Consider the following 15977-nt stretch of genomic DNA (forward strand, 5'->3'; position numbering starts at 1 on the left):
TGTCAAGGGGCAAAATGTGTAGTCAGCCTGGAGACTTCTTGTGGTCCTGAGGAACAGCCTTCATCTATCTTGGGGACTCGGATAGACATATCAGCTTATATCAGAGGCCTGCTTTGTCACCTGAGGGGATGTGCGTACTTTCTTTGCATGTATATATTCTGCATCCATTTTCTATCAATAAAATCTAATCTTTTTGCACAAGTGGCTTATTTCATCTTGGTAATCAAAAGAATCTGATTGATGACTGGGATCTGACAGAATCAGAACCCCAGACCTATACAGAGTCAAAGCAGCATTCCAAGGGGTTTCATTGATATGTGATTGGTTACTTCATAACATTTACAGCAGCTGCTTGGGGCTCAAACTTCAATGAGAATCAGGGTTTGACTTGCAGATTTCAGAAGAGGAATGGAAAAATGGTTTGTTTATTTATTTATTGTATTTATATCCTGCTTTTTTTCCTCTTGTAAGGAACCCCAGGCGGCTTACATTATCTTCTTCCTTCTCTCCATTTTATCCTCACAACAACAACCCCGTGAGGTAGGTTGGTCTGAGAGTCCATAACTGGCCCTAAGTCACCCAGTGAACTTCCATGGCTGAGTGGGGACTAGACCCCGGATCTCCCAGCTCCCAGTCCAACACCCACCCACCCTGCCACCACCATTTAAAACTATCTCAGCACAAGTCAATTAACCTACACAAAAATGGCAGTGTTGGCATTCCCCCCATGTACGGCTTTCTAGAATTATTCCAGAGTTTTCCTCTTTTATGTTGGAGTGGGTGTGGGGAGAGGGGCATGCTAATGTGTATGTAGATTAATTACTCAGTGGTCAAGGCATTCTGTGGGCTGTACTGTTGAGTCCTGTGAAATGGTGGCACAAACAATTGACTTTTGTGGTGCATTGTTTTATTGTCCATCTTCATTAAAAAAAAAACCACAAATTTATTTATTTCAAATAATTATTTTTAAAATAATAAAACCGTTGATCCATAAAGACTTGACGGGACTTCTCCTGGCTGCAGCTAGAATGGACGTGGTAGCTTACTGGAAAACCGGAGGTGGGGGCTATCAGAATGGAGGTAAATGGAAAGGGTGTGGGTATTGTCACTCTTAGAGAATGGAATGGCCCAGAATGGATATGTCCAAATGAACAAAATCGACCAAACTCATTAGTCACACATAACTCCATGGCAGAGATGCAATAAACTGCAAAACATCCACACAAACGACATTCCAATACCCGTTCCGGGCAACAGTCCGTATTCAAGGAAAATGGCCTGAAACGGCAACTTCCAAGAGAACCAAACCAACCAAACTAACCAGTCACACAAAACTACAAGAGACTGATATAATAAGCACCAACACTTCCACAGAAATCATGTTTCCATAGCAATAATCCATATTCTGCAAAACAGGCCAGAACAGCGCTTTCCATGTGAGCCAACTCAACCATACCCACCAGTCATACATTATTACTTCAAGGAACTGATACAATAAGCCACAAACCGTCCACAGAAACCACATTCTGATATCCGTTCTGGGCCATAGTCCATGTTCCACAAAATAGGTCGGAACAGCAACTTCCAAGTGAGCCAAATAAACCAAACTCACCAGTCACACATTACTAGATGGCTCTGATAAACTAAGAAGCCCCAAAACTTCCATGGAAACCACATTTCCGTAGCCACTCCAGGCAATAACCCCATCTATAGACTATTGCCTGGAAAGACTACAAAAACGTGGATTATCTGGATATTTTATGGCTTCTTGCACCCCTCCACTGTAGTTATGTGTGACTGGTGAATTTGGTTGGTTTCGCTCTCTTAGAAGTCACAATTCTGGGCCATTATGCAGAATATCAACTATTGCCTGGAACAGTTACTGAATTGTGGCTTTCACGGAACATTTGCAACTGATTACATCGATCCCATCTAGTGATGTCTGACTGGTGAACTTCACTCACTTGGAAGTTGCTGTTCCAGGCTATTTTCTTGGAATGTGGACTATTGCCTAGAACCACTACAGAAACGTAGTTACTGTGGACATTTTATAGCTCATGACATGTGCGCCTGGTAAAAGTGTTTTACTTGGCTCAATAGAAGTTGCCGTTCCAGCATGTTTTGCAGAATATGGATTATGGCCTGGAACAGCTACTGTGGATGTTTTGTAGCTTACTGCATCAGTCCCTTGTAGTTATGTGTGATCGGTGAGTTTGGTTGAGTTGGCTCATTCGGAAGTGGTCATTCTGGACCATTCCATTCTGTTCCGGATGTGTTCTGCCTCAGTTTGAGTGTGTGTGACATGGGTATCTTCCTCCCCACACTTTGCTTTCAGTAAGTGGACCTTGCCAAAAACGGCTTTCTCTGTCCCGTTATTCTGGAGAAATTTTGAGCAAGGGAGTTTGGTGGGTTGAACTGTGTAGCAAAAGGCCTGTATATAGCAAAATAGGGGGCCTCCCTTGTGACTCCAGTGACTCCCTTGCCTCTGCCTCCAGTGACCCCCATTTCTGCCCCAACAGTTAGACTGGCCATGAGCCTCCACGGCATAAAACAATTCAAAAGGAAAAAATACAAATCCCAGTAACAGCAACATAAAAACGTCTATGCCTTGGGGAAGGCTGCTATACACAATTACTGGGGAGCAAGACCCTTAGAACTGAATGAGCCTTACTCATGGATGTAAAGACACATAAAGGATGGTACTGCAGCTTTCTCCCTCAAACCCCTTAAGGTTTCAGTGTCCTGGGCTGACTTAAGAACATAAGAAGAGCCCTGCTGGATCAGACCAAGGGTCCATCTAGTCCAGCTTTCTGTTCACACAGTGGCCAACCAGCTGTCGACCAGGAACCCACAAGCAGGACCTGAACACAACAGCACTCTCCCACCCATGTTCCCCAGCAACTGCTGTACATAGAGGCTTACTGACTATGCTACTGGAGGAAGCACATAGCCATCAAGACTAGTAGCCATTAATAGCCTTTTCCTTCAGGAATTTGTCCGCCCCCCTTTTCAAGCCATCCAAATTGGTGGCCATCGCTGTGTCTTGTAGCAAATTCCATAGTTTGACTCTGCACTGTGTGAAGAAGTCCTTCCTTTGATCTGTTCTGAATCTCCCACCAGTCAGCTTCATGGGAGCACCCCGGGTTCTAGTATTTTGAGAGAGGGAGAAAAATGTCTCCCTATCCACATTCTCCACACCATGCATAATTCTGTACCCCTCCATCACGTCTCCCCGTTTTTCCAAGCTAAACAATCCCTGCTGTTGTGGCCTCCTCTCATAGGGGAGATGCTCCAGCCCCTTGATCATTTTAGTTGCCCTTTCCCAGCCCCACAATATCTTTTTTAGGTGTGGTGACCACAACTGTGCACAGTATGCCAAGTGTGGCCGCAGCACAGATTTGCATAGGGGCAGCATGATGTTGGCAGTTTTATTCTCAACTTGTTGAACTTCCTCTGACCTTTCGAGCCTCCTGGCAAGAACAGCCTCTCAGCGGAGAACAGTGTTTTGCAAGCAGAAAACAACAAAACACCCGCCGGCTGAACGGATTGATTCTGCAAGAGGAGGAAACACCCGGAACGGGAAAGAGAAATCACTGCCAGCAGCCGCGGAGGGGACGCCAAAAGCCGACGTGGTGCAATGCAAGACGATGCCGCGGTCCTGCTCGAAGAGGTGCAGAGAAGGAGTCTTGTTGCTTGGCCTCCTGAGGGTTAAAGGGACTGAAGCGGATTCCTAGAGAGGATGGGGATTTGGGGCGGGGCCGAGGCCGAGGCCGAGGCCTCCATAGGAAACGCGCTTTCCCGCCAAAGGCCTTTGTTGCCCTGCCTTCTTCCTCCAGAGGAAAGAGGCATCGGCGCCTCCGGCGTGGGATCAGGTGAGACCCCCCCTTGTGCCTTGGGGAAATGATGTCGCGTCATAGAGGGGAGCGGGACCCTTCCCGCGTCCCACCCCATAGGGAGGAGGGCTGTGCGGCTGATCCGGCTGGGATTCTCCCCACCAGTCTCGAGGAGCTTCGCTCTTTCCCCCCTTCAGCAGCCCGGGTGGCCCCTTTGATGTGGCAAGCGGGAGGGGGAGATGCAGGGGCGGGCTGCAGCAATTAGGCACTGTAGCAAACTGAGGCGTGCATTAACCTGCTCTGCGTTTGCTAAAATGATCGCCCCCGTTAATCTGGCACTGTCCCCCCCACACACACTCCGCAGATGTGGGTCCCTGGTGCAGCTCTGCGTCGGGCTGAGACGCTCCCCTCGTTCTCTTCTGGGTTGGCCGGGCCTCCAAAAGACAACAAACGTGGGCAGAGGGAGACGAGGGCCCCCACCGAGGCCGGCCCTCCCACGGGGCAGCTGATTTGGGGACCCCTGAAAGGCCAGCAAGCTCTTAGTTATTTAGGGCTCAATCCTATGCTGGCTGGGGAATGCTGGGAGTTGTAGGCCTTTTCTCTGTCTAAACATGCATAGGATTGTGCCCTAAAAGAGCCAGCGTGGTGTAGTGGCTAGAGTGTTGGACTGGGAGGCCTGGGTTCTAGTCCCCACTCGGCCATGGAAGCTCACTGGGTGACTTTGGGCCAGTCACAGACTCTCAGCCCAGCCTACCTCACAGGATTGTTGTTGTGAGGATAAAATGGAGAGGAGGAAGAGGAGAATGTAAGCTGCCTTGGGTTCCTTGCAAGAGGAAAAAAGGCGGGATATAAATGCAATAAATAAATAAATAACTGTTGACATTTTACGATGGGGGAGCTGCAGGGGAGAGACGCAGGTGTGGTTATTTTTTTTTACTAAAGGCAGCAAAAGATCTTGCTCCAACTCTGATGCAGTCTGGCAGAGAAAGGCGGCTGGAGAGGAGTCCTTTCAAGAAGGAGGAGAAGGCTGATAATAACTGATTGCTTTAAATTGTTTTAGATATACATTGTTGTGTGTGCTATTTGTTTGATGGCATTATGTGAATGGTTTTATACTTTATATGATGTATTTTAATGTTTAGTTTTTGTGAACCATCCAGAGAGTTTTGGCTATAGGACGGTATAGAAATATAATGAATGACCGCATGAATGGATCTTTTTAATTATATCATGTAAAACAAAGCCTGCCTAAACTGAAGATAAGTGAATGTGTTTATCAGAATTTTTAGCTTCTATGCGTTCATGAATCCTTTTGATAAATACATTGACCTTTAAAAATGAAATGGCTAATCAACAAAGCTTTTCATAAAGGACTGACAGCCTTAATTTAAACCAGTTTTAAGGTAGAGTAATGAAAGAGAGGCTTAAGGAGAAGATGGCAGCAGCAGAAGGTGTCACAGAGAGGGTGTGTGTCTGGGGGCTTTAGGATGAAGAACAGATAATGCCTCAAGGGAGAGCCAAGAGAGGGAATTTACTTGTAGTGGGGTGAATAGAGATGGACCTGTGTGGGGGGAGGGGAAGAGACATGTCTGACCCTCACACATCTCAAGGACTTAGGTCACTGTCTCTCAGGGGAAGGATCCCCCCCAAGTCTATATGTTCTGTTGGAGTCCTAGCATTCACCTGCCTGTCCTTCCTTAGTAGCTGCAGCCCCGCACATTTTATCTTGTCCTGACAATATAATAATTCTTTAACCCTACAGAATTACAATTACAGAACCTTAGTAGCACTGCCTCATACAGCAATCTTTTCCCACATGCAGAAGAGGGAAGAATTTCTTTGAACCCGATTTAAGTTTTTTTGGAACACAAATCAAAGATGGTCAAGCAAGGCTCAGCTGGCCCTGAAGAGCGAAGGAACCCTGATCCCATTAGGACCGGGAGCAGTGGGGAAATCTGGGAAAGAACAGTGCAGAAGTTCCAGGGTGAGGACATGGTCAGCTCTGATGTGCAGCTTCAGTATTTCAGGCAGTTCTGCTACCAGGAGGCTGAGGGGCCCCGAGAGGTTTGCCACCAACTCCACAACCTTTCCCGTTGGTGGCTGAAACCAGAGCAACACATGAAAAACCAAATGCTGGACCTGGTGATCCTGGAGCAGTTCCTGACCATCCTGCCAGCGGAGATGGCAAGCTGGGTGAGAGAATGCGGAGCGGAGACCAGTTCCCAGGCGGTGGCCCTGGCAGAAGGCTTCCTCCTGAGCCAGGCAGAGGACAGGAAACAGCCAGAGCAGCAGGTGAGAGCATTTCATCCAAAGGGACAGGAATGTGAGGGAGGGTATCCTAAACCTCTCTACTAATTGCCCAACCCGTTCTGGAAATCACCCAAGGAGAGATGTCCCATAGCTTGCTCCCAACATTTTTGCCTCTCTCATTCCTTTTCTATTCCTTCTCCTCGATGTCTTGGATCTTCATTGCTCTTTCAGGTACAGAGTCTGTTTGCAGACCTGGGACCTGATTTCCCTGCAGTAGAGCAGGCTCCACCACACACCAGGCAGAGCCCCCCACAAACAGGGATCAGGCCGGAGGGTGATGGATGTGCTGCTTTGCAGGGTAAGGATTAATTTGGGAATGGCTGTATTTCAACCTGGTCTCACCCTCTGGAGAATGTAAGAGAACCGCCCAAGGTCCTTTTGTGTTCCTGTGAATTGCTTTAGGGGGAAGACGCTTGTCTCCAGCATTTTATTTATTATTTTATTTCTATACTGACCAATAGCCAAAGCTCTCCACAATTCAAAACTATATTTATATTTCAACACTTGACTTTAAACGTAGTAACCAACAGTGTGATTTGTAGCTAAGAACACAAAAGAGGAAATACGCATTTTTAACCAACTGAATTGTCAAGATGCAAATTGAAGATAAGATATATTGTAACGCCCAGGTGTACTTAGACTTGCATCACTGGCAGTGCAGTTCTATCAATTTGACTGGGACGTCATTCCTATCGAGTTCCAAGGCAATTACCTCCCAAGAGTTTAGGATTATAATCTCAATCTCTGAGACATCATGTGCTCCTGGTTTCCCATTACTTTTTTCTCTTGCAGGGGCTGGAATGACGCCAGGAAGGGGTACTCAGCCATTTCTTTTCCTTTGTGATGGAGTGGAACTGGATCTGGTAGGCAGAAGGATCACTGGGGAGACAGGCAGGGAGCAGCCTGGGTGCCTCCGTCCCCTCCTCACCTCCCAGGGCCTAAATGAACCTCTCCCATTATGTTCCCTTCTGGCAAAGCTAAGGTCATATGGAGAGCCCTGCTGGATGGGACCAAAGGTCCCTCTAGTCCAGCATCCTGTTTCTCACAGTGGCCGACCAGATGCATCTTGGGAAGCCCACAAGCAGGACAGGACGGCCACAGCCGTTTCTTGCCCTTGTTCCCCCAGCAACTGGTTTTCACAGCAAGCAAGTTTCAATCCTGCAGTATACTGCCCAGCCACCACACGTTATGTTATCCTTGAGAAGGAAACATTTTCTTTTTTCCTCCAGGGACTGGTGACTTTTGAGGAGGTTGCTGTGTGGTTCACTGAGGAGGAGTGGGCACTGCTGGATCCTGACCAGAGAGCCCTGCACAGGCAAATCATGGAGGAAAACCGTGGAATCGTGGCCTCTCTCCGTAAGGCTCCTTGTTTTCCTCCTGAATGATGTTATGAGATTTCAGATACGATAATGATGAGGAAGATAAGATTATTTTTATTTATTAGATTTATTAGCCGCCCATCTGGCTGGCTACCCAGCCACTCTAGGCGGTGTACAATGCAAATAACAACACGAAATACAACAAATTTACATAATCAACTGAACAAAACAACATTGCTCTAAAAAAAACCCTAACCCACCCCAGATGCCCGCCTGAACAGCCAGGTTTTCAAAGCCAGGTGGATACTTATCAAAGAGGAGGCATGGAGGAGGTCACTAGGGAGGGAATTCCACTGAGTGGGGCCCACCAGAAAAGGCCCTCTCCCTAGTCCTCACCAGCTTATCTGTCCTGGCTTATGGGACAGACAGCAGTTTTTGGCACATATCCAAAATTATTATTTAGTGTTTTGAGTCTGCCTTTGAGGAAACTGCCCTCAGAAGGCAGAGTTAAAAAAATAGACTGAGTCATATTAAAATCATCAAATAAATAACACTCCACATGGGAGGGGCCATGTGCAGTTCGACTGTATATTTCAGCACCCTCAGATCCCTTCTTTCAGTCCACCAGGAAACACTGAGAGTTGCAACAAGTACAACCACTGAACTGACCCACCACTTAAGCAGCACCCCAAAATGAACTTAGTTTACAGAATCCCATCCCAGTTGTTTCTTTCTCAGTCTTTTTCTCCCAAATTGGGGCCTCTTCACACACAGCACCTGGACAGCCAGATTACATCCTCCTTAGCTGGGGTGGAGGGATGGAAAAGAGAGCTGATTCTCTCTGCCTGAGCACAACAGAACTCCAGGGTTTGCCACAGTCTGAAATGCAGGTAGAATCCAACCAACCGTGGGTAGGCCAGGAGTCCAAGGACGGTTCAGTAGTGTGGACCCAGGTCTGAAATTATGAAGCCACAAAGGAGTCACAGGAAGATTCCTGGGTGGTGACAAGAGCTGTTCCAGGCTGAAAACAATGGGGTTCTGACAACTGCTTGCCAGAACCATCTCAAATAGGAAAGTGGGTGATTTGGGATGGGTTCTCAATATCGAAGTTGCTAAGCCTGCAGCAATTCGGGAGTCCTTCTTCACTGAAAGGCTAAGAAACTCCTGTTCAAGCACCTGAGCTGGTAATTTCCATGGTAAGAAGTGCATCCCATCTAAGCCTTTTCCATTCTTCCCTTTTTCGAAATCATTAATTGGGGTTCCTCAGTTATTTGAGATTCTATTGCTAACTCAGTCTTTTCCCAATTTCATGTCTTCATTGCAGAAGGTGACAGGTGGGAAGGTGAGAATAAGAGAGAACCATGTGGGATGTTACCAGAAAGAGACAGCTGTATAAACTGCAAACAGCAGAGAAGGAAAACTCAAGCAAATCAGAATATGAGGAATAATTCCTTTGGTTCTCAGGGCAATGGCTACCATGATATCACAATTCAAGAAAATATACATAATAGACTGGAAAAGTATTGGTTCTTTGTGTGCATGAAAACTTCCAATTCTGAATCCAACATTAAAGATTGTGGCAAAAGTCACAGATTAAAGAAACCATATCAATGCCTGGAGTGTGGAAAGAGCTTCAGTAAGAAGATACATCTCACTTGTCATCAAAGACATCACACAGGGGAGAAACCATATCACTGTTTGGAGTGTAGAAAGAGCTTCAGTCAGAAGAAACATCTCACTCAACATCAAAGAACTCACACAGGTGAAAAACCATATAAATGCTTGGAGTGTGAAAAAGGCTTCAGTCAGAAGAGTGATCTCACTCAACATCAAAGAATTCACACAGGGGAGAAACCATATAAATGCCTGGAGTGTGGTAACAACTTCAGTCGGAAAAGAACTCTCACTGATCATCAAAGAATTCACACAGGGGAGAAACCATATCATTGCTTTGAATGTGGAAAGAGCTTCCGTCAGAAGATCAATCTCATTTGTCATCAAAGAATTCACACAGGGGAGAAACCGTATCATTGTTCGGAGTGTGGAAAGAGCTTTAGGAACAATCATCATCTCACTGATCATCAAAGAACTCACACAGGGGAGAAACCATACCATTGTTTAGAGTGTGGAAAGGGCTTCAGGTACAATAATCATCTCACTGATCATCAAAGAACTCACACGGGGGAGAAACCATATCATTGTTTGGAGTGTGGAAAGAGCTTCAGTCAGAAAACACATCTCACTTCTCATCACAGAATTCACACCGGGGAGAAACCTTATCATTGTTTGGAGTGTGGAAAGCGCTTCACTCAGAAGACAACTCTCACTTCTCATCAAAGAACTCACACCGGGGAGCAACCATATCATTGTTTGGAGTGTGGAAAGGGCTTCAGTCAGAAGAAACTTCTCACTCGACATCAAACTAATCACACGGGGGAGAAACTGTAATTCTCAATTTTTGAAAAGGCAAGATCATGTATTTTTGTCCAACTTTGGTAAAAACCTATGTATTGTATTCTTGGTTATTATGGAAGGGAGGCTTTTATTTGTTTCGTTAAGTTCTAAGAAGCAGACCAAAAGTTATTAAGATTTTCCTGTCCCGTTAAAACCATGGCAGCACTCTTGTCGAAGTTATGCCATGTATGCTCCGTACTGTTCTAAAACTAGAATGATGTCAGTACTCTTCTGTTTTCAGATGCATTTGATGTTGCAGAGGAAATCTAGTGGATTCTATGTGCAATACCTATCCTTTAGTTTTGAAATGTGATTTCATGTGGTCAGACAACACTACATGTACGTGTCTGCTTACTGATGTACGCAACAAGCTGGCATGGGTCAACTCACAGTTAACTTCTAAGGCTCAGATACTTTGGAAGAGAACACAGGACCAGGACAACATAGGGCATCTTTGCTGCTTCCAGGCACTTGATCCCCCCCACGTCTTTATTTGGGCCTGAAATGATATGGAAATTTATGTTTATATTTTGGGGTGGGAAGGGCTAAATTGCAAGCAAGCACAATTTGTGACATTGCACAACTTCACTGATGATGGGCCATGCCTTTGCTTCCAATCTGTGTAGCTTCAGTTAATATATATTCATTGATCAAAAAACCTGCTAGTTTAAGACCAGAATTAAGTCTTTCTCACATTTGGCTCAAGCTTCACAAAGCCAGGAAATTGGAATCTAAGGCCCATAGCTTAACTGACATACACTGTGATCGGTGATGATGTTGTGCAATGTCACAGATTGTGCTTTCTTATAACTTGCCCTACATGCACCCACCCTTTCCATTGGTCTTTCAGGCCCAAATCCAGGTGGGGAGGGTGAAGTCCCTGGGACCAGCAAAGATACCTTATGGTGTCCTGGTCCTGTACTGCCTTATGAAGCATCTCAGCCTTACTGTATTGCTAGAGGAATCCTGTGTGTTGACTCAGGCCTGTTTGTAGCTTACATCTGTCACTAGCAGAAGAGGTTAAACAGTGAGGGGGAGCCCTCTTCTAGAAACCCTCACCATCTTTATGCTGATTTTTGTGGCACAAGCTTTTAAGCTATAAAGACTTACACTGCTCAGGACCGCAGTACAGATCTCCCAACATGGACTACCCAGACATTACGATCAGCATCTGGGGACTTCCTCTGAATGCCTCCTCCGAGGGAGGCTTGGAAGGTGGCAACAAGGGAGACGGCCTTCTCTGTGGTGGCCCCCCAATTTTGGAATGAGTTCCTGACAGAGACCTGCCTGGCGACAGCACTCTCATCTTTTCGGTGCCAGTTTAAGATTGCCATCTTCTCCCAGGCATTTAATGGCATATGATGAGGCATGTATGTCAGCTATCTTGGACAAGTCTCTTACTGAAATAGTCTCTTACTGAAATTGGTTTTAGCTATTTAATTTTTTTAAATTGTGTATCTTAACAAGTTTTAGATGAAGTTTTATTGTAATGTATTATAATGTGTTTTTTTTTATTTTTTAATGTATTGTTGTGAACTGCCCGGAGAGCTTCGGCTATTGGGTGGTATAGAAATGAAATAATAATAATATTTCTCCCCCAAAGGAGCAGCTACTGGGCATTATCAACTACTGTGATAATGCCTTTTCACCTCAGTCTACAGGAGACAAATGGAGGCCATTTGGAAGTCTTAGATGTGCCACTTCTGAAAGCAGACATGGGCTGCCAAAATGCTCAGGACATTGGGAGGAAGAAGAAATAGGGAGGAAGAAACAATCCTAGACTGCCTGGGCAGTGTGAGAACATGGAACCGCTGTTTAGGTGAAGGGAAAAGATGAGTCAGCCATCTTGTAACAGCCCTAACAACTGCACATCACCAGCAAACCTGATTGTTGATGCAAGAGCGGCCATATTCGTGCTCCAGATCTCGGCCCTCAAGCGCTTTTCTTTGTGACTCTGGCCTTTGATGCTCCATCTTCAGGGGCTTGAGGCCTAGTCAATCCATTCTGTGGGGTTACATTAAAGTATTTTGGGGCTCTCGGTAATAATGATGGGTGGGGGAAGGCCGAGTGTGGTTTGCTTATCGACCCTCTCCATTTCATCCCTTCGGGAAGTCCGGGGATCAAGTTCTCAATATTTGAGGACCGTCTCCTAGCCTTAAGCCCTGACTGGGTCATTTGGGGTGGGGTTTTCTGTGTTGGGATTGTTTTTGTCCTTTGATGTTATGTTTGGCTGTGTATGTTCTGAATGTAGATAAAAACATAGTACAAAGACTTCAACTCTAAAATAGTAATAAACATATGAATGATCTAAGGATTTCCCCTCTCAGTGTTAATAGGGTTAAGATCTGTCACAAAGAGTTACAAAATATTCAGAAAAGTTAAGTTATATCCCAGATATAGTGCTCCTAGAAGGGACTCATCAGCAAGCCTCAGTGCAGTGAGCCACTGTGCAGGCCTAGGAAGTGGAAGGGTCTGCTTATAAGTAAAAAAGCCTGGCACACAAGTGACTTAAGCACTCATGCATGGAGAAGGTAAGTGCGATTTACTTAGCTATGAAATTACTCCAGCTAATCTTTTAAAACTCATTATCAGCTGAAGCCAAAACAAGGGCACACCAAAGGGAGCTAAATCCCAGAAGGTTAACCCTTTACAAACTTACAGTTGGGAGCAAAATCCCAAGGGGGAAATCCAGCAGGAACTTAAAATTCTTGCAGCCTTGCTCTAACAGAGATTCCAGAGTGGTTGAAGAGTACCTCAGCCACATATTTAAGCTAAATCCAAGCTTAGAACAGGGGAATAAAAGCATTAAATAGCTGTATATTAAGAACCACTCTGCAGGCTAGCTTCAGTTTGGGCTCAGTGTAGGCTCAGGTTTTATACCTTTTAGAGGAGCTCAGAAATAAACTCATCCCAAGTGTGTAAGTTCAGCTTATTTAATTTGAAAAAATAGACAAAAAAGACTCAGCTGCTACAAACCACATCCCTTCCTAAATCAGACATCTAGTGTCAGCCCCTTGCACCCCCAGGGGAGCCTGACCCATATCCCTTCCCAAATCACCTACCCTTTGGCTGTTGTCCCCTCTGACGACCCATTAACTATTGTCCTTTCCCCTAAATAGAAAATCTCCACTCCTAAGGGCCTCATTTGACCTACATTCCCACTCACAGAAGCTAATGCAAACTGTAGTTCAGCCACCACCTTCCTTGCTTTTCAAACGAGGCCCTGTAATCAGATTGGCTGCAGCAGCAGTTGGGCCAAGCTACCTAGCGCTATATAAAAAGGCAGGGTGGCGAATGGCCAGCTCTCCAAAACCAAGGAGCCCCTGTGACAAAACATCAGTACACAAGCAAGTTAGGCACCCATGTGAGTTTAGCAACAGGGCCAGGAAGCCAGGGCAATCTCCTCTTCCCTCCCTTCTCGTTGTTGTTCAGTCATTAAGTCGTGTCCGACTCCTCATGACCCCATGGACCATAGCACGCCAGGCCTTCCTGTCCTCCGCTCTCTCCCAGAGTATGCTCAAGTTCGTATTCATTGCATCGGTGATGCTATCTAGCCATCTCATCCTCTGCTGCCCCCTTCTCCTTTTGCCTTCAATCTTTCCCAGGATCAGGGTCTTTTCCAGTGACTTTTCTCTTTCCATTAGGTGGCCAAAATATTTCAGCTTCAGCTTCAGTATCTGTCCTTCCAATGAGCACTCAGGGTTGACTTCCTTTAGGATGGGCTGATTTGACCTCCTTGCGGTCCAGGGGACTTGTAAGAGTCTTCTCCAGCACCACAGTTCAAAAGCATTGATTCTTCGGCGCTCAGCCCTCCTTATAGTCCAGCTCTCACAGCCATACGTTACTACTGGGAAAACCATAGCTTTGATTAGACGGACCTTTGTCGGCAAGGTGATGTCTCTGCTTCTTACTATGCTGTGTAGGTTTGCCATAGCTTTCCTCCCAAGGAGCAAGCGTCTTTTAATTTCATGGCTACAGTCACTGTCTGCGGTGATCTTGGAGCCCAAGAAAATAAAATCTCACTGCTTCCATTTCTTCCCCTTCCATGTGCCAGGGAGTGATGGGGCCAGATGCCATAATCTTCGTTTTTTTAATGTTGACTTTCAAACCAGCTTTTGCACTCTCCTTTCACCCTCAACATGAGGCTCTTTAGATCCTCTTCGCTTTCTGCCATTAGGGTGGTATCGTCTGTGTATCTGAGGTTGTTGATAATTCTCCTGGCAATCTTAATTCCGACCTGTGGTTCATCCAACCCGGTGTTTCTCATGATGTACTCTGCATATAAGTTAAATAAGCAGGGTGACAATATGCAGCTTTGTCATACTCCTTTCCCAATTTTGAATCAATCAGTTGTTCCATGTCCGGTTCTTACTGTTGCTTCTTGACCCTTGTACAAGTTTCTCAGGAGACAGGTAAGGTGGTCTGGTACTCCCATCTCTCTAAGAATTTGCCACAGTTTGTTGTGATCCACACAATCAAAGGCTTTAGCGTAGTCAATGAAGCAGAAATAGATGTTTTTCTGGGCCATCTCATGTTTGACCACCTCCAACTTACCTTGATTCATTGATTTTACTTTCCAGGTTCCTAAACAATATTGTTCTTTACAGCATCGGATTTTCTTTTTACCACCAGACACATCCACAGGTGAGTGTCCTTTTGGCTTTGGCCCAGCCACTTCACTCTTTCTGGTGCTACTTGGAAATACCCTCTGCTCTTCCCCAGTAGTATATTGGACACCTTCAGACCTGAGGGGGTCATCTTCCAGTGTCATATCTTTTAGCCTTGTGATACGTTCCATGGGGTTTTCTTGGCAAGAATATTGGAGTGGGTTGCCATTTCCTTCTCCAGTGGACCACATTTTGTCAGAACTCTCTGCCATGACCTGTCTGTTTTGGGTGGCCCTGCATGGCATAGCTTATGGCTTCACTGAGTTACGCAAGCCCCTTCGCCACAACAAGGCAGTGATCCATGAAGCCTAGCTTGTAGGATTTTGAGCATAACCCAGAGAGCTTCGGCTATTGGGCGGTATAGAAATGAAATAAATAAAATAAAACCTTGCTGGCATGTGAAATGAGCGCAATTGTACAGTAGTTTGAACACTCTTTGGCACTGCCCTTCTTTGGAATTGGAATGTAAACTGACCTTTTCCAGTCTTGTGGCCACTGTTGAGTGTTCCAAATTTGTTGGCATATTGAGCGCAGCACTTTAACAGCATCATCTTTTAGGATCTTAAATAGCTCAGCTGGAATACTGTCATCTCTGCTAGCTTTGTTAGTAATGCTTCCTAAGGCCCACTTGACTTCACTCTCTAAGATGTCCGGCTCAAGTTCAGTGACCGCACTATCATGGCTATCAGGGACATTCAGATCTTTCCTGTATAGTTCTTCTGTGTATTCTTGCCACCTCTTCTTAATCTCATCTGCTTCTGTTAGGTCCCTGCCTTCTTTGTCCTTCATTCCCGTCTTTGCACAAAACGTTCTCTTGAGATCTCCTATTTTCTTGAAGAGATCTCTAGTCTTTCCCATTCTATTGTTTTCCTCGATTTCTTTGCATTGTTCATTTAAGAAGGCCTTCTTGTCTCCTTGCTATTCTCTGGAAATCTGCTGGGTATATCTTCCCCTTTCTCCTTTGCTTTTCACTTCTTTCCTCAGCTACTTGTAAAGCTTCATCAGACAGCCACTTGGCTTTCTTGCATTTCTTTTTCTTTGGGATGGATTGAGTTGCTGCCTCCTGAACAAAGTTACGGACCTCCGTCCATAGTTCCTCAGGCACTCTGTCTATCAGGTCTAGTCCCTTAAATCTATTCCTCACCTCCACTGTATATTCATAAGGGATATGATTTAGGTCATACCTGAATGCTTTAGTGGTTTTCCCTACGTTCTTCAATTTAAGCCGAAATTTTGCAATAAGAAGCTCATGATCTAAGCCACAGTCAGCTCCAGGTCTTGTTTTTACTGACTGTATAGAGCTTCTCCATCTTTGACTGCAAAGGACATAATCAATCTGATTTCAATATTGACCATCTGGTGATGTCCATGTGTAGAGTCACCTCTTGTGCTGT

General features: G+C 45.4%; 2 protein-coding genes across 2 annotated transcripts in view; both read left to right on the forward strand.

The window, feature by feature from the left end:
- Positions 1–13149, forward strand: part of LOC146355946 (uncharacterized) — a 30394-nt gene extending 17245 nt beyond the window's left edge. The window contains 1 exon segment of the mRNA XM_084831146.1: positions 9055–13149. Within this exon segment, the coding sequence (XP_084687272.1) occupies positions 9055–9910 (856 nt within the window). The 3' untranslated portion in view covers positions 9911–13149.
- LOC146355947 (zinc finger and SCAN domain-containing protein 31-like) lies at positions 3772–6387 on the forward strand. Its single transcript, XM_084831132.1, has 2 exons — positions 3772–3872; positions 5596–6387. Exon 2 carries the CDS (start codon positions 5712–5714, stop codon positions 6186–6188), a length of 477 nt encoding a protein of 158 aa, XP_084687258.1. The 5' UTR covers positions 3772–3872; positions 5596–5711; the 3' UTR covers positions 6189–6387.
- Positions 13150–15977: the final 2828 nt, after the last annotated feature.

Source organism: Heloderma suspectum, chromosome 2 (genome assembly GCF_057233095.1).
Source record: "Heloderma suspectum isolate Gila_16-S chromosome 2, 16-S_ref, whole genome shotgun sequence".
NCBI lineage: Eukaryota > Metazoa > Chordata > Lepidosauria > Squamata > Helodermatidae > Heloderma > Heloderma suspectum.

Coding starts and splice junctions, on each gene's coding strand:
- LOC146355947 (XM_084831132.1), top strand. CDS start 5,712: ATGGTCAAGCAAGGCTCAGCTGGCCCTGAAGAGCGAAGGAACCCTGAT.